The sequence below is a fragment of the Tympanuchus pallidicinctus genome, unplaced genomic scaffold (assembly GCF_026119805.1).
Source record: "Tympanuchus pallidicinctus isolate F22 unplaced genomic scaffold, pur_lepc_1.0 scaffold27, whole genome shotgun sequence".
NCBI classification, from domain to species: domain Eukaryota; kingdom Metazoa; phylum Chordata; class Aves; order Galliformes; family Phasianidae; genus Tympanuchus; species Tympanuchus pallidicinctus.
This window is the reverse complement of record NW_026294744.1, coordinates 9,388,353-9,410,737: the sequence shown is the minus strand read 5'-3', so window position 1 is coordinate 9,410,737 and position 22,385 is coordinate 9,388,353. Positions and strand designations below refer to the sequence as shown.

General features: G+C 39.6%; 1 protein-coding gene across 2 annotated transcripts; it reads left to right on the top strand.

Annotated features, from left to right (window-relative positions):
• Positions 1 to 22,311, top strand: LOC128084571 (solute carrier organic anion transporter family member 1C1-like). 2 transcript variants are annotated; one of them, XM_052690765.1, is made up of 14 exons: positions 1 to 129; positions 2,721 to 2,862; positions 3,576 to 3,708; positions 4,346 to 4,467; positions 5,507 to 5,653; positions 6,747 to 6,845; positions 7,644 to 7,889; positions 8,720 to 8,884; positions 12,419 to 12,614; positions 14,122 to 14,287; positions 14,774 to 14,958; positions 18,972 to 19,036; positions 20,135 to 20,252; positions 21,272 to 22,311. In XM_052690765.1, exons 1-14 carry the CDS (start codon positions 1 to 3, stop codon positions 21,492 to 21,494), a joined length of 2,136 nt encoding a protein of 711 aa, XP_052546725.1. In that variant the 3' UTR covers positions 21,495 to 22,311. The 2 variants fall into 2 exon arrangements, with proteins under 2 accessions (XP_052546725.1, XP_052546727.1); XM_052690767.1 differs by lacking the exon at positions 5,507 to 5,653.
• The last annotated feature ends 74 nt before the right edge of the window (positions 22,312 to 22,385 follow it).

Below are 22,385 nucleotides of genomic sequence, written 5' to 3'. Positions count from 1 at the left end.
ATGGAGATTTCTTCAAAAGAAAATGCTCAGTTATTCTCAAACAACACAATCCTGCCTGTTGACCGATCTTCATTCAAATCTGAATCTTCTACTTCCAAGGAAAAGCAATCATGTTGTGGAGGTATAAAGGTAGAGTAAGAGCTTTCGAATATTCTGGTTGGGGCTTAGAAAAAAAATTTTTTTTTTTTGTAAACTAACCCTTTGTAAGTTGTGATTATATGTTGGTGAGTCAGTATAAAATTATTAAAGACACTTCAAAGCCACAGTAGTATCTGCCTCTGATCTGTATTTGCCTAACTTTTGGCAATATTCAAATATAACATGTTGACTGAGGCTTGCATATTATGAGATCTTCATCCTGAAGGGTCAGTTATACCCTCCTTATTGTACCATGCTATTTTCGTGAAGTTAAGAACAAAGTATGAGAAGCCAGATACTACAGTCAGACAGACAGATGTTAGTACAGATGGCATTTTTAAGACTGTAGCCTTCCAAGTGCTGGGAAATATTATTTATATTATGATCTGTGTGTTCTGAGTCCAGTGTTGCTGTAACATTCTTGATTCGAGAAAGCTTTGTATGAAAGCACTTTGAATTGAAGTATCTCTGCTTTATTAGCATTCCTGGTACCCACAGTACTACACTGATGCAATGGAAGCCCCCTGCCTTACAACAAGGCTATACCTCAGACCACTGCCCCTTGGAGGAGGATTCCCCACCTTCTGGGACACCTGGGGTACAGAAGACAATATGATGATTTGCACGTCATCTCTACCCACTTTTCAAAGCCAAGTTGTGAAAAGCTGAGATTCCTGGGTGGGGTCTCAATAAATCACCATATAACAGTGAGAAAGATGATTTGAGTTATATGGAAAATGATTCATCAGCCTTGCCTAGCTCTTTACAGATAGCATTTTTTTATTTATTTATTTTTGTTGTTCTTCTAAATGAACAAAGACACTGGCAATTTATTCATAGATCCCGATTCAGCTTCCAATTAAGTCACCAAGACCAATGCCTATTCAACTGAAGTCTACATATTAAGCAAAGCAGTTAAGATATAGTCACGTTAATGAGTCTAATAACTGCTATCAACATTTTATTTCCTCAATATTCTTCCTGATTTTCTCTGCTCCTGTAAAGGCCCGGAATTGGGATCCTGCCTTGAAACAGAAGATGAGTTGTATTAATTAAATTTGTAGCACAATAGTAATTTAACATTGTTCTTCCATTTGCTCTAAAATAATCCAATCCTTTCACTGAATAAAACTCCAATCATAGATTAGCCAGTTAGGAATCAGCTTATTAGATCCAAAAATAGAAAAGAAATAATATTTCAGCTCAGATTTTTTCTGGGCCAGATTTTTTTTTTTTTGCTTCTGGGAACCACAATGTTGTGATTAACCTTTGGACTAAAAAAAACACCAACAAAATAATGTGTTGTGTTGTTATTGATGGTGATTTGTTTCTTTTTGTTTTGTTTTGAACTAATTACCAGCATTCCTGTGTTTCAAAATTACCTTCATAAACAGAAAAGATAGGATTAGACATTTTACTTACAGTCATTCACAGACCACTGAACAAAGTGAAATCCTGTGCACCTTTCTGTCCCAGATCTAAATCAGGAGCATTTTTCCACTGTTGCACATGTTCTCCATTTCTCTGCAGGAACAGCTCCAAACCCACTAGAAAAATGTGTACCAGAGGGACAGAGAAATTAGACAGTTCTAATTTCACCTGTATGATTTTCTTGTGGAAAAACCACAGTTGCTTTCACATTGCTATTCAAAATCCAAGAGCATAAACACACAGAAAATGTGAAAGATTAAGGCAATATTTTTAATAGAGAGATTTTTGAGAGCCTTCACCATGGGAAATAAGAGCGAGATGCTGTTTGTTTACACAGAAATGCTTCTGAAAGAGAAATAACCAGCTCTGTATAAAGAAAAAATGCATTGAATGTGACACACAGAGCTATTTTTGAACCTTGACATGAGAACTGGCATCCAACAGTGACGTCAATATTACTACTAATGTGCCTTGTCAAAAGTGATGTCGTAAGGAGTGTTGCACTGGCAAGGTTCCAGCATGATGGAAAAGCTTCCAGCCTGATTTCCCACAAGTCAGACCTAAGGAGTAGGACAAGAGTCTTAGTCTTGCTGTATATCATACAAAACTGTGTATTTTAATTTTTTGTTCATAGTTTTTGACACTTTTTGCAAACAGCAGCCATATATATTCAATTAATCCTGCCTGTATTTGAAGGTAGAAGGCAAATTTGTGGTTTCCAACATCAACCTCATGGTGTGTGAATATCCCTGGAACTAGTAAATTTAGTAAAGCTATGTTTACATTAGGCAATAGCACTGTAGGAGTGGAACAGCTGGTTCTGAGGACCTTGTGTTCATCCTACATTTCAGTGTGGGGAGTTATGTCAGGCTTGATATTTATTGTTATTTCAGGCTGGGAATCCTGTCCCAAACACTGAAGAGCCCTTAGTTGTTATAGTGCCTTTCTGGAGTGCATCTTCCACTTTAACTATTTTGGCAGGAATTTATTCTGCTTGTTTGTAGCGTGAACCACTGGGGTCAAAAAATTTCATTTGCAAAGCCCAATCCTGAGTCAGACTAGAACATTAATGCAGATGTGAAGCAGCTTAGAAATAACTAATAAAGTAAAGCAATCTTCCTGATTTTAATCACTGTCAATTTCTTTCACAGATATTTCTTGGTGCATTATCTTTTGTTTATTTTGCTAAAGCACTGTCAGGAAGTTATCTAAAAAGCACTATCACGCAAATAGAAAGAAGATTTGATATCCCTTCCTCCTTGGTTGGTGTTATTGATGGCAGTTTTGAAATTGGTACGTGCTGTATAAATTCATTTTTGCTTTCAGAAAAAAATACGATGCAATTTGTTATGAAAAAATGTTTGTCTTCTCTCTGTCAGTCTTCTCTGACTGTTAAAACTGAGCAAGGTTTACTTAGTAGTAATCATTATGACTATCAATATGACTACACTGGATAGGATATGGTTGCTAACACATGCAAATCAGCATAGTCCTAAATATTTTGTGATTTTATATGCTTATCTGCTAGTTAATTAATACTAATAGACATGCTAACTGAAAAATGAGAATTCAACAACTTTCAAAAATTTCAGCCTTCTCTCTCCTTCAGTAGCGATACAAAACTCTAACTGTGTAATCTGTGTTCATTGTCCAGCCTTGCACTAAGATTAGGAGTATGACATCACTTCTTGCTATTTCAAATTACTGGCTTTGTCTCTTGGCTGTTCAGTGAGTTGTGGTATTCATGGAAATGAAATCTTAGTTGGTATATAAAGCGCTGTTGCTCTACCATCTGACACAGTTATCTTATCAAGTTGTTTTTCCAAATGTTTTCTTATCATGAAAGGTACTGGGCTCCTGTAAAGATACCCGGAAAGAGGTTGAAGTACCAACCACATGCAGTCAACCCTCTCCCTTGAAATAGCTGCATACATTGTGAATAATTTTACTAGGGGGTGTTTTATCAACAAGCCATTAAACTTAGTTTTCCTTTTGTACTCTCTAAGGGAACCTCCTAATCATAGTTTTTGTAAGCTACTTTGGAGCGAAGCTTCACAGGCCAAGAATAATTGGAGCAGGCTGCTTAATTATGTCAGCTGGAACATTCCTAATTGCAATGCCCCAGTTCTTCATGGGACGGTAAGCGCAAAATGATTGGTATTTTCCAACTGGGCGATGCATGCTGGATACTAGTTCACTGAGATATGTAAGCACTGACTGTGAAAAGGTCCACAAAAATAGTTGCATACAAATGTGGATGTTGAATCTAATATTTGTTACAAAGACTTATTTTATTACAGCAGAGCTAATATTTTAACACATATGCCATCCCAAGTTTTAATCAACTTAAGTTTTATTAGCCTTCGAGCTCAAATATCAGCTGTGTTTTGACATGGTTTAAGAATTATTGAAGATTTGGTGAAGAGATGACAAATCATGAAGACAATATGAGTATCAAACAAGAGTCAGAGTGAGCACCCACTGTCTGATTCTCTTTAGTACAGATTAATTTATCACAGTACAGTAGATTTCCTGTTAAACTGAAATGCATCACTGTGACAGAGAGAACCAAATGGGGAATATTCATACGTTACTACAATATAAGCCAAGTGACATTTATCCATTACAAACAGATCATTTGTAATTCTAGATGCAGATAAAATCTGCATTCAAGTGCTGTATTTAAGTGCTTTCCTCCATGGTAGCAAGAGATTTGTTTGTTTCTTTTTTCTTCTAAGTTGGGAGAGTAAAAAAAACAACTTTGGTTTGTAAACAGATATCAGTATGAAAGATTTCCTTCCACCGTCAATTCAACTGTTAGCATCTCTCCATGTCTGCAGGAGAAAAGCCAAACTCCACTCTTGGCCCTGGAAAAATCTCAAGCCAAAATAAACGCAGGTGAGAGCAATCTATTTTACATACTGTGGTGAGCACCGTAGAACATACCTGAAGGCTCTCAAACACTGGCTTTATTAGAATGAAAAAAATTGGAATCAGAAGGACCTATCCCATGGAAAAGCCAGATCTTCCTAGTGAAACAAGTTTTTTAAAAGCAAACGAACATCTGCCTCTACTCATAGTCTTTCTAGGATGCCTTCTCAGATGCCTTTTCAGGCTGCCACCTCTTCTCCAGCAACTTTCTGCAGCATCATTGCTTGCAGAAACCCCAAACTTACATAGGACTCACACAGGAAAGCTTTGGCCTTCTCTCTTTCAGGAAATGAGCCTTTGGGTCCTTGTCGTGATGGAAATAGCAGATTAGGTCTTCCAGACTGCAGACCCACTTCCTCATTTCTCTTCCTGCCCACTGCCCTCTGTTTTGCAGAGCCGGAAGCTGTCTCCCCACTGAGATGTGCTCCGCGCACAGTAGAGGAGCTGAGGGCAGGCCTGATGGCGGCTGCAGCGAGCAGAGGGGCAGCGCTGAGCTCTGCTGTGTGACAGCGACAGGGCCCGAGGGAACGGCATGGAGCTGTCAGGGGAGGGCAGCTGGGGGTCAGGGGCTGGGTCTGCAGCACAGGGAGGTGGGCATGGAACAGGCTGCACAGGGCTGTGGGTACTGCGCTGAGTGCCAGAGTTCATGGAGCATCTGAACAGCACTCTCAGACACAGGGTTTGAATTTTGGCTGGTCCTACATGCAGCCAGGAGGTGGGCTGGAAGATCCTTGGGGTCCAACTTTGGATGTTCTGTGGTGCTAAGATATTTATAAAACTGGCCAACTTTTAATGCGTCTTACTAATTACCTGGAGTAGTTCTTGCTGGACGTGTATCCACCTCAGTCTCATGGGGTTAAAACTGCTACCACCACTGTTGGCCCCAAAACTTTTTTCAGCTTTCCCACTGCTTGTCCCATGTTAAAAGCATTTTAGAAGTCCTGTGCATTCACTGTGAAAATGTAATGATAAAAACACATGGTTGTCTCTCTTGTGATATACCCAGGATGTGAAAAAGAAGCAGGCTCTTCCATGTGGATCTATGTTTTACTGGGAAATCTTTTGCGTGGAATAGGTGAAACTCCAATCCAGCCTCTAGGAATTACATACATTGATGATTATGCCATTGAAGAGAATGCTGCCTTATACATTGGTAAAGTAAATACTTCATATTTTTTTTCCTAATGGGTTTTTCCTTAGAGAAAATGTAGTCATTTTTACTAATGGAGTGACTGTTGTTAAATTGACTTGCCCTGATTGTTTTACTTGCATTATTTCCAATATTAAAGTTTATTTAACAATCGTATACATTAAGGGTTCCAACTTCCCCTTTAATTACACTAGCACAGTTCCATTATCTTAATTTGAGGAAAGAATTTGATCTAGGGTTCCTGCTGTTACTCTAATCTTCCTAATTCTTCTGAATAGAGACTGCTGAGCCTCTGTGCACATTCAGTTCTCTGGAAAGTGATAAAAACATGTGTTATTTTAAGCACTTAAAATAGAATTTCAGTGGGCACTCATGACTTCCCCTTCAGACTGAAGCAGGATTACAACCAATAGTAATTGAGGCTTGAAAAAGTAGATATCACCTTTTTCTTCTTGTATTCATTGTGTGAAGAGATCTGTATATTCACCTAAAATATTACCGAAAGGTCTTTCTCCATCAACATCTCCTCTCACAGTTTCCAGCTTGGAAAAACCTCAGGATCTCTGTTTAAAAGATTCAGTCTTTCCAGATTTCCAGATCAGTTTTGAACATTCAAAATATGGAATGTTTAGCTTAAGGAGTTTTGAAATATAGTAAGATTGGATACCAAACCAAAGTGATTTTTCTGCTTGCTCATTGTCTAACACTATTTAAAATTTATTTTGGTAAATGATATTTGTTTTCCAATTACTTGAATCTAGCCAGCTTTTTATAGTTTATAGTAATTATAGGTTGGTGCCATTATTAAGTTTAGGCTATCTAATTCCGTGATTTATTATGTTGGACTGAATTTTGGTTTTTAATTGTTCTTTAACAACAAAATATCAAAGTGACATTGAAGTGCATGAAATTTTATTGTTTTTTCCTTCTTGCAAAAGTGCTAATTTGAGTAACTGATGTGCAAGAGAGCAAAAGTGGATTAGTCTTTTAAGACTGTCTCACTTGTTACCTACCTATCATGTTGTATTGTGTTCTTTTGTGCAGCAGGAGCTGATGTTCATTCAGAAGAGTAACAATTCCATGGTTTCCATTACAGGCTGCGTACAGACACTTGCAATTATAGGTCCAATATTTGGCTTTCTTCTTGGATCTCTGTGTGCCAAACTTTATGTTGACATTGGCTTTGTAGACCTTGGTAAGTCAGAAAACTCAAGTTTAAAAAAATCAGTTAAGTTCTAGTATGCCTGTTTTAGGCGTGTGTTCCAGTTAAAGAACTATTAAGTTAGCTTTTATAGATAAAAGGCTAATGAGGGCAGAGCAGCTACTCTCTGAGATAAAATGGATGACTGCAGTGCAGTGCCTCACGCAGTAAAATCTATCCACAAGGCCAAATATGGAAGAAATAGGAGGCCCAATGCTCCCTCTGACCCAGCTCAGCCTCAGCTGCGGCCCTCAGGTGTTGGTGAGTAGCTACGGGGAGACAGTAAGTACCTGGAAGAGACAGGACTGAGGCTCCTGCCAAGAGAATTCCTTTTTCATTTTCCAATAGACCATCACTGCAGAGAAAGCAGGTCTTGCAATGCATGCAAGAGCTCTTAACTAACTTCCTCCTGATACGACACCTTTCTCCTAGCTGGGCTTGTGACTCTTAAGCAGAACAGCATAGTTGGTGCAGCAGTGTTAACTGCACCACTGTGTGGCCCGATCCTCATAGCCTCTTTAGGAACATCTGAGCAGAGTTTTGGGACACCCTGATGTCAGGAACAGGACACCAGTGTGACACACGAATCAGCAAACCTTGTCACCTCCCTGAAATTGCTAAATTGCTCTTATATTATCCGTAGAGACACATGGCACAGCTAAATCTGGTGGTGGGAGAGCGGACTTCTCTGGAGAAAATTTTCCCACAAAATCATCTTCATTGCTATCAGCAAAGATTCCTTAAACAACTTTTTTTTTTTTTTTTTTTTTCTTCTTTCTTGACTTTCTCCAGACAGCATAACAATAACTCACAAGGATGTGCAATGGGTGGGAGCCTGGTGGCTGGGTTACCTAATAGCAGGTGTTATCAGTGTTCTGGCTGGTATTCCCTTCTGGTTCCTGCCCAAGCACCTCCCAAAACCAGAGAGCAGAAAGGACTCCAGCACCTCTTCTGAGCAGTCCAAATTCATCACTCAGGATAACAAAGAGCAACAAAAATCTTACCAACAGCAAATGAAGTTTGCTGAGATGGCAAAAGGCAAGTCATCGGAGCTTCTGTCCTGACTGCTGAGTCTTTCTACACTAGCTTTCAAACTTTTTAACAACCTCAGAATTATTTTTTTTCCCTCAGATGTCAGTTTCCACATAATTTGTATGTACAAAAAGGGTCTCTTAGTTGTTCAGTAGACCTGCTCTTGCGTGTAGAATTTATCCAGCTGAGAGTTTCAAAATAATGCTAGTGATACAGCAAATATAACAAAACTGTAAAAGTTTGTCATTCACAGAATTTGGCTGTTGTAGATGTGGGGTGTCAAAACTGACAATCTCAGTTTCTAGTAAACCTTCTTTTCTTTTATAGTCATCCATAAAATGCATATAATGGCTGATCAGAATAAGAATAGGAACATACCAGGTACAGAACTTCAGGAGACTAACTCGATTTTAACAGAAGTGTATTTTTTTTGTACAACTGCATTTCCTTGGCTGTACATTGCCAAAAGTATTTTCTCTCAATACTTCAGTCTGTAACTCAATGACTGTGCTTGCTGTCAGCTGTGCATAGCACCATCTGCTCCTAATTGCAGCTGAAAGATGTTGTGGCTGTTGAGGACACAAAGTAACAGCTCAGCCCTGTTTTCTGATCAAAAGAAAGTACCTAAATCAAGGTGACTGTTCTGGAAAGCTGATTCTTAGTACTTTAGTCCACCATTCCAAGCATCCAGGAGTGCATCTCTTACAAACATAGTGGGACTCTATTCCCCAAAACATATCATGCATTTCTCCTCTGGAAGACGCAGATTACAAAGCATTATTCACGGCAGTTACTCTCTCTGGTCTGTTTGTCATTTCTCCTGTTTTGTCTTACAGATTTCTTGCCATCACTGAAGAACCTCTTTGGAAATCCAGTTTATAGTCTGTATTTGTGTGCAAGTATCCTTCACTTCAATTCTTTAATTGGCATGGTGACATATAAGCCAAAATATATTGAACAACAGTATGGGCAAACATCTTCAAAAACTAATTTTGTTATAGGTAATGCTATATCTGCTTTTTGATTCCTTAAAAAATGGACATTTTAGTATTCGTGTATGAATACATAAAGGGAAAATTGCTCTTGAAGCTATGTTTTTTTTTTCTCCCTTCTTTCCTAACTGGCTTTTAAGTAGTTGCTCATAGAAGGTAAGTTACTTTATTTCTGCTTTAGCACTTGTTAGCTCATAGTTTATCTGTACAAGATTGAACAATCTGTAAAAGATTCCACAATTTGATACTTCATTTCCAATTCTTCTAGAAAAATTGAAAAATAATTTATTTTAAAATACTTGACATAAATTTATCATCAGATAGATCTGTTTCCTTGCTGGCTTCTCACTTATTTCAACAAAATGAAGATCAACTCAGAGCATGCTAAAAGACTGACCACATAGTAGCTGTGATATTGCTTTCTTACTTTCCAAAGAGGTTGGCGTTAAGTAAAAGGAAATTAAAGTCATATAAATGATCGTATAACATATGAATTAAAATTAACATTATCTCAGTGCAATGCAGGTGAAGGGAAATCAAGTATTTTTGCCCTAACTCTAAGAGTTAGTTACCCCAGACTGTATGGACAGGTTGAGAGTGGACAGTGTTGGTTCTGCTGGCACCACTGAGCTTCTGCTCTGCCAGACTCACAGGAAGAAGATACCTTTCTCATCCAGCTGCAAGGGCAGCATTGAGTATTGAGATGGCTGCTTTTTGAGGATATCTTCAGGATGGTGAACTTCACTGTCCACTTTGTTGAACCTACAGGCTCAGCCTCAGTTTCTGAGGTACAGTGACTCAACAGCATTAGACAGCAAAGAGGTTTATGTCTGTTCAATACAGAGGGATCTGCCGTATTTGAGAGAAGCTTTAGTTGCACAGCAACGAAGTATATATATGCAGAAAAGCTGTAGTGATCCATTATGCTATGTTAATTCCTTAAAGATAGAGGCTGGAATTTCCTGGCACTGCACCCCTACAAGCAAGGAGAAATCTTCAGGCATAGGCAATAGCCAGAGAAAGTCCTGAAAACAATCCCTACATTCAGCACAGTACTTCTCATTGTATTTACAGATTCTCTGGAGCTAAGCTTTCAGGTATGTGCAAACTGAGTGAGGATTAAGATCCATCTGATTTCACAAAGCATACAGATTACATCCACCAGGCAAAATGTGACAGCTTAGCTAGGGAAGGGTCTTAGCCAAGTGATCATCACTACAACAAAGTGTTTTCCCTTTTTCTCCCTTTTCTTCTTTCAATCTGCTCTTGCTGAGAAAGCTTGCTTGTACTAACAGTGCCTGTTTCTCTTGCCCTTCCTCTTCAAACTTTTTTTGCTATTTTTACTATTTCTTTTTTGGTTTTCTATTTCTATTGCCATATATTTCTATTGCCATATATTTGAAGGACATCTGAATTGTCAGAGCAATTTGAAGCACTGTAACATCAATAACAAAGCATGCTGGAGGCTAGAAGAGGATATTTTTCAATAGTCACAAACTAAGGAACATGTTAGAAAGAAAAAGGGTGTGTTTGTATTATTTTCCATAAATAGATGCACAATATTGTTTTCCATGATGCCAATGTCAAGCAATAGATTGATCGATAAGGCCATAAAACGTATGTATGAATAAAAGAGGTGCATAGGAATGGGCAAGCATGGTGTGTGTGCTTTCTGGTACATCATGCAGCTCCCACGCTCAGTCCCAATCTCCCCATACAAGAAAAAGAGAACAGGAAAAGCTGCAGCTTCAAAGTGTTTGGACAGGGCACCCACAAGAGATTGTTGTGACTCTACATTTACGTATGCTGCACTTTGGATGCTACTTCTGAAATCCCCTGAAATATAATTTTCACATGAATGCAGATGAAAAATGCCACCCAGTGAAGTCTCTTGAAATTCAGCAGTAACTGAATGGGGCTATCATACTTGCCAAAGTACTGACTTATGCTTTTGCCAGATGGAATAATTCTCTTTATAATGTCATGCATACTTCTAGCATCAATGCTCAGCACTGCTTTTTCCATGCATGCAGATGGATTTAACACTTACTCAGCCAGCAGTTCAAGAGATTCCCAGTGCACTTCCTAGTAGGGAGATCAGATGCCAACGTGAATATGTATTTTTCATCAAGTCGTTTGAAATCTGAATAAACTTCAGAAACTTCATCATATGTTCCAAGGCATGGATGCTTTTGTATTTGCTTTTGTTTTGTACACTCACTCAGCTCAGCACCGCTAGATGTCAGCATGAAATAAAAGCTGCAAAACAAATACAGAACTCTGCAAACCAGAATTTAATGTTCCAAAGCTAGCTGGTAAAGCTAGGAAAATCAGTTTCAGTAACTATGAAATCCAGAAAAGTGTACCTTGCTTGATGGTTCTTTTATGGTAGTCTCTATTTACATCTTTTTGATGTAAATAGATCTGTACTGAGCAGAATTTTTTTTATCTTGTCCGTATCTACCAGTATGGACACGGCTTTGAGCAGAACTATTCCAGTAAGAGTCAGTGGTCACACAATGTTACATATTTCCTTCACTGCTCTTCCACCTGTTTGCATGAAGCCTATTACAAGAAGGGTGCTCATGGGTTATATGTATGTTTTAGGGATACAAAACTCAGCTAGGGGAGCATTTCCAACAACCAAAACAGGAGAAATTGCATATATCTCCTGTGTGTGAATGTGATTGCATATCGCTTGCACTCTCCCTGGCTGAGGCTTCTTTGGGGAATCGTTAGTTTTATGGCTCAGGAAAGACAGAAGGAGCAGGTCTTTCTCCAGGCTTTGTAACGCTGGGTAAAACTGAATATGCCCCTGAGAATTGCAGTTTGGGCTCTTGTTGCCCGTGCAAAAGGAAAGGAGAGAAGCTGCCCCTCCCTGGAGGGATGTTCAAGGCCAGACTGTTGCCCTTTGCAGTCTGATCTAGAGGGTGGCAACCCTCCCCATGGTAGGGAGTTGGAACTGGATGACCATTAAGGTCCCTTCCAACCCAAGCCATTTTGTGATTCTGATTCCTCAGGCAGCACAGCCCTGGAGTATGGCCTCTGCTGGTCCTTCTCTGCTGTTGCTCTGTGGTGAGGGACATGAATAGAGACACAAGGAGGGTCTGTGCCAGAACCCCACAGGACCTTGGCTGTCCCTAGCAGCCCAGTGTCCCAGGCAACTTCTCTAAGCCTAGAGCACTATTCATGAGGAACAGCACTAGGAATATTTGAATCAGCACTACAGTGGTCCCTTCTCTGACAAACTTATACCTCAGAAAACCACCTAGGTTGAGAAATTAGAATGTTGTTATCTAGACCTTAAATAAGGTATTGCTGATACTAAGCTTTGTATCAATGCCAATGAAACATTTCCCTAAGAGCAAGTTAAAAGCAAGTAAAAGCACATTTACAGAAACAAATTTGGACCAATAAAATGCCCAACTTGAAGGAGATTCTTATTTTACTGCTTCGTGTTATCAGTGCTGCTGCTTTAGTTGCTGAGGAGGATAGTTCACTGAGCTAGTTTTCAATAATACCAGTTTTTCTGTTTGATTTCAGGTCTCATCAACATTCCTGCTGTGGCCTTTGGCATATTCTCCGGGGGACTGATCATGAAGAAATTCAGAATCAATGTTTTAGGGGCTGCAAAAATCTCCCTAGGATCATCTTTTTTTGGTTACCTTCTGTTGCTCTCATTGTTTGCCATGGGCTGTGAGAACTCAGATGTAGCCGGACTGACCGTATCTTACCATGGGTATGCCGGGAAGGGCAAACTTCAGCATAAAGTGCTATTGTGAAGAAAACTCCTTGATCGTTGTATTCCACAAAGTATATGTTGTTGAAAAAGTGAATGACCTAAATATTGTTCTGAGAAGTGTATTCAAAGCAGTGAAAACCATTCTGTCTGTTCCAGTGGGCAGTGTCAGAACCTGTTTGTGACTGCTGCCTTCAGCTCTTTGGGTTTTGTGCCACAAGTGCAGATTATTTTTCTGATTATTTTTTAATTATTATTGCCATAGGACCCATCCTTTGAACACGGAGATTCCAGGAAATGTGAAGAGTTCAGTCGGGGAGTGAGATTCCACTAGTTGTTCCTTGTCTCTATGTGCTACTGAGCAACTCATGGTGTTTAACAGCCTCCGAGCACAAAACTGAATGTTTAATGAATTAACCATGAGTTAACCATGGTGTTTGCTATGAGGTATACTTGGTCCAAGCCCTGCTATTACAGCCCCTGGAGCTGCATGGTGGTTGTGTTCATCAGCAGCTAGATGAAGGTGCAGGTAGAGTTGTCTTGCAAGGTAGTTTCCTCAGTTTGGATAAATGCACTTGGGTCAGGGCAATCCCAGGTTATTTTTACAAAATGGGAGAGGAACTCCTTGAGAGCAGCCCTGCTGAGAACGATTTGGGGGTCCTGGTGGATGAGAAGCTGGACATGAGCCAGCAGTGTGCGCTTGCAGCCTGGAAGGCCAACTATATGTCCTGGGCTGCATTAGGAGTGGCCAGCAGGGAGAGGGAGGTGATTGTCCCCCTCTACTCAGCTCTTGCGAGGCCCCATCTGCAGTACTGCATCCAGACCTGGGGCACCCAGTACAGGAAGGACATGGAGCTCTTGGAGTGAGTCCAGAGGAGGGCCACTAAGATGATCAGAGGGCTGGAGCACCTGTCCTGTGAGGAAAGGTTGAAGGAACTGGGATTGTTTAGCTTGGAAAAGAGAAGGCTCCGGGGAGACCTCATTATGGCCTTCCAGTACTTGAAGGGAGCGTATAAACAGGATGAGAAACGGCTATTTACAAGGGTGGATGGTGACAGGACAAGGGGGAATGGTTTTAAACAAAGATAGGAGAGGTTTGAGTTGGATACTAGGAGGAAGTTTTTCACAGAGAGGGTGGTGATGCGGTGGAACGGGTTGCCCAAGGAGCCTATGGATGCCCCATCCTTGGAAGCATTCAAGGCCAGGCTGGATGTGGCTCTGGGCAGCCTGGTCTGCTGGTTGGCGACCCTGCACATAGCAGGGGGGTTGAAACCAGATGAATATTGTGTTTTTTTCAACCCAGGCCATTCTATGATTGTGTGATTTTATGAAATCCCTTTCTAATATTGTGAAATCTTCATGACAACAGAGAAATAAGAATCTATCCTGCTGTACTGATAGGAAGAGACTATGCCTTAATGGCCTAAAGACACAAACCCAATGAACCGATAACAATTTTCTCCACACATGTCAGAAAACATCACTGCAGTTCCTCTTTTTCCTGCAGGATCAAGCAGAAGGTTGATTATGAGCAAGGCCTGTTCTCAGAGTGCAACTTGGGCTGCATGTGCTCCCAGAATGACTGGGATCCTATCTGTGGAGAAAATGGCATCACCTACATTTCTGCATGTCTCGCCGGCTGCCAGGCATCCAACGGCAGTGGGAAAAACACTGTGAGAGCCTTTCATTTCCATACATTATGTGGTAGCTTTCCTAATAGCCCAGTTCTGTGCAAGTGAGTGAATTAAAAATGACTAAGGCATGTTCTCTCCAACCAGAAACTTCTGATGTTTTTAGCTATCTGCCACCCACATTTAAAACTCTCTCAACTGGTGTTTCCATTAGAAATTCCAAGAAGAGAATGTAGGAGTTATTTTAGCTGCTGGCTACAAAACTACAAAACTACTAAAAATAATAATAATAATTAAAAAAAGGAAATGCATTCATCAAAAGTAGGTATTTTCTTCATAAAATTTTCCTCAACTAACAAGCCTTTTCCTGTGGAAAACCCTTTTCCAGTTAGGATTTAAAATTTTGGCTAACCAGATGTCACGGAGTTGATCAGATCAATCTATGACACCAGAAAAGAAAGATGTGCAATTCCTGAGGTACTTTCTTGCTGCTCTGGTTATCACACACTTTCACCTGCTGTCTTACAGGTATTCTTTAACTGCAGCTGTGTAGGGATTCTGGAATCTCCATCAAGAAGCTCCTCAGCTGTGATGGGACCATGTCAAAAAGGAAATGAGTGTCCGAAAATGTTCCTATACTTTCTGGTAATATCAGTTATCACTTCATATACTTTGTCAGTAGGTGGCACACCAGGATACATACTTCTTCTAAGGTAAGCAATCATTATTTCTGCTAACGTTGGCAAAAGTTTTCAAGATGTTTTGATGTAGGAAACTGGGTCTCTTTCCATTCCCTAATACTGTAAAGTGTTTTCAGCTGTGAGGTAGCTTTCAAATTATGCTTTTCATTCATTAACAGGCATTTTACCATTCACACAACAGTGTGTTTATAGTTATAGACACATGCTACATGTTTCTGATTTTAAACATAGTATAGGAGGCCTAGCTATCATTTATGTCAAGTTCCACTTCACTTAATACCTTTTACTCCACCAGAACAGTGTTAAACAGCCATGGCATGAATGGAAATGAGCTTTACACATAGAAATGTGTGCATGTATATGCTTATAGGTAGTCAGCTTTTCCTGCTTCCTATGTATACCAGCATACACATGCACAGAGATGACCTAACCCAAACCATCTACATACACTCAGCTCTTCTCCTCAAGTCTGTTGTATTGTTCCATATCATTGTTATATCCTACATTTCCCTCTTCAAATATTAATAATAAAAAAAAAGGATTTTACATGAGCTGTTTTTTTGTTTTGGAGTTTTTTCTGTTGTAACAATCATGAGTTTATTAAAAGTTAGTCCCAAAGGATTGTTCCACTATGTACTTAACTGCTGGGACTGTTTGTCCATCACCGAGTATAAGCTTCTAAACTAATTTTAGAAAGTGCAAAAGGAACATAATACTTCCAGTGATTAATCTGGGTTTTTGTCAGCTTCTTGCAATTTTTGGATTCTAAGTAAGCAGTGCTCCACTCTGCCTTGGAAGGCTTTCTTTCTCAGTTCCTTTTTCTAAATTATTTCCAGATGCGTATGTTCTACTTCTCAAACAAAACAACACTAAATACTCTCTAACTAAGATTTATTATTTTTGCTTTTTCTTACACCCAAATTTTCTTTGCTTCTGAATGAAATTTTCTGGAACGGGACAGTGTCTTTATGCCACATGGAAAAAGTCAGTGTTAGAACTGGCTATATAGACTATAGGGAAAAATCTAAATAAGGAAATGTAACTTCAGCTGTGATTCTAGCACAACCCCTGAGCCAAAAGTAATGCTCGTACAGAGGCTTACAGAAATGGTTGAGGTGAGGATACTTCTCCACTGATTTCCACAGGTAGTGACAGTAAGGTCTGCACCTTGACCCATGCACATAGCTTTCCCCACTCACTGTGAAGGGTGTTACACTGAGCACTGCAATAACATATGGTGTCTGTCCAAGGAGTAACTGCAGGAAGAAAAATCATATTTAATTTATTTTTTTTTCTACTGAAGTTTATGCCCTGTTGGAACAGTCTACAAGTCTATGCACCAAGAGGAGGATAACAAATTCAGATGTTGTGTTGCCCCTAGTAAAGCAGGATTTCCTGTTGAATAAAAAGTGGTGAGGATGCAGTTTCCTTCCCATATCCCTCCACATACTTTTTACCTTCTATCCGTGAAGAATGTGAGTGAAAATGTACAGCTGTGGTATCACACAGGGCCTTTGCACAATCACTGTCATGCTTAGCCTCCGGTTCTCCATCTTGTTTCCACCACACGAAGCTGAAACTGAGCTTAAATTGCACAGAGATGCTTGCACCTTGCAGCCCCAACCACTTGTTCCCAGGGGACTTACAGCTTAGTGGATGTATTTAGAAAATCTTGGAGTGCTTTTTCAATAACAATTCTAAAACGTTTTATATAAAAGTAGAAAAAAATGGCTTTATTGGTTCTGCTCCAGTAGCTTTTGTTCCTGTTGAAAATTATTTTACTTTGAGATACACTTAATTGAAACTGAGGAGATAAGTGTTTTTCTGCTGAACTGAAGCGTCAGAATCCAATGCACGGCTAAATAAAACAGAATTCATTAAGTTCAATCCCTTTCTTTTGTTCCCGGTAAGTGACCTGCGGGCACAATTCCACTTTAAGCTCGTGCTTGTTTTTCTGAAATCCATCACTGACTGCTTTCCCTGGAAATCTGTCTGAACCAAAAGTATGCTTCTGTTCCCAGAAAAAAACCCAACCAAACAAACAAAAAAACAAAACCAGCAACAAATACTCTTTGTAAGCAATCCCAAGGTAAAGCTGCAGACTTCATTTAAGTTTGGTTTTTGGGTGTGCGTTTTTTTTAACAAGTTACCTGTTTGTGAGATTATTCAGTATTGTCATCTCTGATAAGATTCCAGCGCTTAAGCAATTTCATGGTTTTAGATGAGCAGCCATTGTTGCAGCCGCCATGGAGCACAAATACTGCTAAATCCCTAAAAGCCTGTAAGATATAGTGACATTTATTTCAGAGGTTTACTAAGACTGAAATCACTGAAATACACTTGCAGCTGGTAACAGTCATTTGCTGAAATGTCTTTTTTAGAGGTATTAAGCTAATTACAATTGCCAGGGAACTTGGGAAAGCCCTGAAGTTATGGAGGAAATAAACCCCATTCTTCAGATAGCTGTTGTTTAAGCACAAGCTATTAATAGAATGTGATTAGGCAATGAAAAAGAAGTCTCAGGTCTCCTGAAAGATTTGGCTTTCACAATCTCAGACAACTGCAGTTTCTCTGGAAAAGGTGTTAAAATGCTCAAACAATTATTTTTTTTCCATCTGAAAGAGAAGGATATAAATCCAACAGAACGAATAATAAATATTGAATTTTTATCTTCCATCCTTGGCTTTCCACGTCCTTATACTTGATTAAAAGGACTTCTAGACTGTAGCCTTAGTGTAGCATATATAATGGAGGACAAAACAAAGATTACTATCTGCATTCAGTTTTGCATAGGTGACAATGCCTGTATAAACCATGAGTAACAGACAGTATGATGAGAAACCATGATCAGGTCATCAGAGAACAAAACAATTGAATCACAAGAGAAGCATACAATGTTGTTTTTTTTAGCTGTCTATACTTCGATTTTGTCTTCCATACATAATCTTCATGCCATTTTGCAATTTCCCAAAATTATGAGAGGATGACCTAAGTACAATCTATAATATGGGTTCTTACTACTGTCCGGGCAACTACATTGGGAAAAAACAAAACTAAACAGAACTGATGGAGAGCAAAAGAGCTAGTTCTGCGATGTCTTGAGGGATGTTCCTGACTTCATGAATTTCATGGAAGCTGAGCCTATCCCCTTTCAGAGAACATTGGCCTTACCTCCTAAGTGGTGTTTAAATTCATAGTAACAACTGAATTTCAGCCTATTTTTCATAGTGAAAGAAATGACTGAAACAGTAGGGAATTTTATCGGGTAGCACAATGAGGCACCTCTGTTAGTCACCACACATATTAAGCACGTCTCATTTCAGCCAGGTGACTGGGACCATCAGTGTACACGGATTCTAGCTGGATTAGGTCTTGTAATAGGCAAACTGGGTGAAACAGCACACTTAGATTGGTTCCATATGCACCTTACTGATAGCATGAACAAGAAGAGTAGCTGTTCTCAGTCCTACCACTCCCACTTTTCTGGGTGAGCCACCTGCCCAAGGCTGGAGCAGGGCTGTTCTCAAGACAAAAAGACTGGTATCTGTTCTGGGACCCTGTACAAACTCAGAAATGTCCAGCTGTAAATGGCCTGTTCTGTCAGACAGTGGTTTTAATGATTTACAGGAAGTGTGATCTTGCTACTAGACACATGGTGAGGGCAATATTGTGTCTATATACCTTTTGCTAATTCAGGTTATTAGCCATGATAGCAGATATTTTTAATTGAAAGGGATTATTATGATGCATGATTTTACACAGTGTTCCTGTCTTGTATTAGTAACTCCAAAGTGCTGGTCTTATCTGAAAGGGTCCCACCTTGAAATGTGATATTGAATATAGAAGTTTAGAATCCCTTGCTGCTGTTATGATTTTATCATGTTATTTATATATTTCTGTGATTCTATTGAAGTCAATACCATCAAGGAAAGAAAAGTAACATTAATTTCCTCCCTCATGATTTCTAGTTTGATTCAAATAATGTACAATCAATTCTATATTTCTACTTAACATTCTGTTTTTAGATGCATTAAACCACACTTGAAATCATTTGCACTTGGTATCTACACACTGGCAATAAGAGTACTTGGTAAGTCCAGACATATTCTTGGATGTATTTTAATGTATTCTTCACTAATCGCTTATCCTAGAATTAAACTTGGATTGTTTGAAAGAGCAACTTCTAATTGACAAGTTAACATTATATGACTTTAAAAAATATAGGAAGCAGATTGGAAAGAGGGTGCACATTTATATTTGTAAAACTGGAGCACCTCTCCTATGAGGAGAGGCTGAGAGAGCTGAAACTGTTCCATTCAGAGGTGTTCAGGAGAGATCTCACTGATGTGTATTAATACCTGAAGGGAGCTTGCAAAAAAGATGGAGCCAGACTCTTTTCAGTGGTGCCCATTGCCCAGACCAGGGCACAGGGCAGAAACTGGAAGAAACTGGGCAGAAACAGGAGGGTCTCTCAGAACATCACAGAGAACTTCTGTGCTGTGTGGATGATAGAGCACTGGCACGGGTTGCCCAGAGAGGCTATGGAGTGTCTTTTTTGGAGATCTCCAAAAGCCACCAGGATGTGGTCTCAACCCTGCTCGGGGTGTCTCTGAATGAGCAGAAGTTGGAGCAGATGGACACTGAGGTCCCTACCAGCCTTAAAAATGTTGTGATTCTGTGACTTTGTAAATTCTATCACTGTGACATATAGTAAAAATGTACCCTGCTAACACATATAGAGGTGGCAAGTGATCCTTTGTACTACGAAGCCAACACAAAAACTGCTTCCTGTCTCTCTTTATTCAACATCAAGCATGACAGAACAGATAAGGCTGAGAATTCATAATAATTTTTCAGGTATATTTTTATGAGTCACATTTTTATGAGGGAATAAATCTAAGTAGAGGTGTACTGGAGGTCAGAGTTCACTATCTTTGGTAAAGATGCTTGCTGACTTCAGCAGGCTTTCTGATGACCAGCTTCATGTTCGACCCAATCCTGATTTTTCATAAGGAAGAAAGTGTTCATTTGGCAACACAAATTGTGACTTCTTAAATTAGCAAAAAGTGTGAAAGTGTCATTGCTATTTGAATGTATAACTTAATGTTCTATGTTAGTGCCTGTCTAGATCAGAACTGGTCATCCTGAAAAGTAATCTTGCCCCTGTTTTTTTGTTAAATACACCCAGCTGGGATTCCAGCCCCAGTATATTTTGGAGTGGCAATAGACACCACTTGCCTGAAATGGGGAAGCAAAAGATGTGGGGGAAGAGGAGCATGCAGACTCTACGACTCCAGTGCACTCAGGTAACAGCTCTTCTCCATTCATTCTTTAATTTGCTTTCTTTAAGTACATGTACAGCCAGCACTGATAGAATTTCTATCCGAAAATTTTGGTTAAAAAAAAAAAAATTATCTTGAATGAAAGAATTTGGCCAGCAGAAATAGCAAGAATGCTTAGTTTTTAACATTTTTTTTTTCTGGTTTAGGCTTTTTTTAGTCCATGCTATCTCAATACTAGTGGAAGTCACTAAATATTCAGAAAAAAAATTCAGTTAAAATCTCAGTTTTCTACTGAGCCTTCCCCAGATTTTCTTAGCAAGTCTTCTGTGTGTATATGTGCAAGGGCTACTAAACCTCATCACTGCTCCATTCTGGAGATGGACCACAAAAAGTAAGAGAAGGGTGCCTCACATCATGCCTAGATTATCAAAAGTCCTAAAATGCACTGCTAACTGTTAATTTATTGCTAGAGAAAAGCAATTGTCTCAACTGTTTCTGAAAGACATTAGCAGAAATTGAAAATGGAATAACGATAAAAGGGAAAAGAGAGAATAAGTCAGCTGCTGAGGTTCCAATGCCAGGAAAACAAACAAATAAAAAAAAAAAAAAAATTGAGGGGCACATCATGTTTTGGAAATTTGAAGAAAAGAACAAAAGCTCATTTAGGACTCATTCCTAACACAGAATAATGATACTCTTATTGCTGTTGATATTGCAACTGTCATTACGTTTGTAAAGCAAAACACCACCGAATGCTTTTGGTGTAACTGGTACTGTTTATGAGACAAGTGAAAAATGAAGTGCCCTGGAAACGTTAGCTTTCTTCTCACTGATGTACATTGAAAAGGAAGAAGTCAGACAATGCCTGAGACCCTTTTTGGCCACAGCCTATGCAGTGAGCTGGGTGAGCTCCAACATCATCTCTTTGCCACTTTTCTAGAACACATTCCTAGCTTATCATGTGGAAATATAAATGTATCCTTACTGCCTTTTAGTTGTGCCTTGCTTTTGAGATAGGCTCTGACAGGTTGTTTTTCTCTCAGATACACGTACCTGGGGCTGACACTGGTGTTGGGCACTGTGTCCATTTTCTTCAGTATTGCTGTCCTGTGGGTTCTCCGAAAGAGGTCTGCTCCACCAGATGAAACCCTCTCAGCCAATGGGGAAAGAGACACCTGTGGGACAAAGAGCAGGAAAGATAATTTTGTCAATAATGATCATTTAATTCAAACAACTTACTGGCCAGAAAAGGAGACTAGGCTTTAGGAAGGCAGATCTTCACTGTGATGTTATCCAGTGAGTGGTGTTTCAGGCAAAAACTTGTCATCAGTGAAGCAGAATGTTAGTATTCACACTGAATAATGTTGACCTTCCTGTAATTTTCACCATAAATATGAAAAGCAAAGAATACAGGTATTTTAGCACATGTCCAACTCTGAAAATGCCGCTCACCATTTGTCCTGCTGAGTCAACAGCGCTCAAGTGAGGGGACTTGTTATGGCTGGGGAGATGCAGATTTCTACAAGCAAGTTTCGTGGCTGCTGAGAGTTCCATCCCTCCTTGCCAAGCTGCAGCAGCTGCTGCTGCCCCTTTTCTAGCTTCTGTGTACAAGGGGTGGCTGAAATGTAGCTTTCAGCCATACTAATAGCCTGACCTGGCAGCCTGCAAAATACAGGGGTATTCTGCATCGGTTCTTCATCACATAGCTTGCCCTTGCAGGGTCTCCAGTGTGGAGCAGGAGGACAGGGGTTTGCTGGAAGGACAAATCAGCTACAGACTCTGGGCATCACCTGCATTCAATCCACAGCATTTAGGCCATCAGATGTTGTGGTTAGGAATTTCTTTTCAAGTATAATCTGCTATAGCACAGCAATAACAGCAAGAAACATTGTCATTTCAGTTGACAGTTCCGCAGGAGTATTATCCGAAGGAAATTGCAAAATCAAGCTTCTTTAGTCTCCAGCAGTTTTTTTCTAGCTAGTACTCAGTGGACTGAATAATTCCATGCATTCTGTGCAATGTAATAACACCCTGATATGAGATACAAATGATTAATTTTTTAAAAAGCTATGACCAGACAGCTTCAGAAGAATAAAATGAATTTAAAGACAAAGTGATCTGGGACTTTCCTTTCTAATTTATTGCTATCTGAATTTT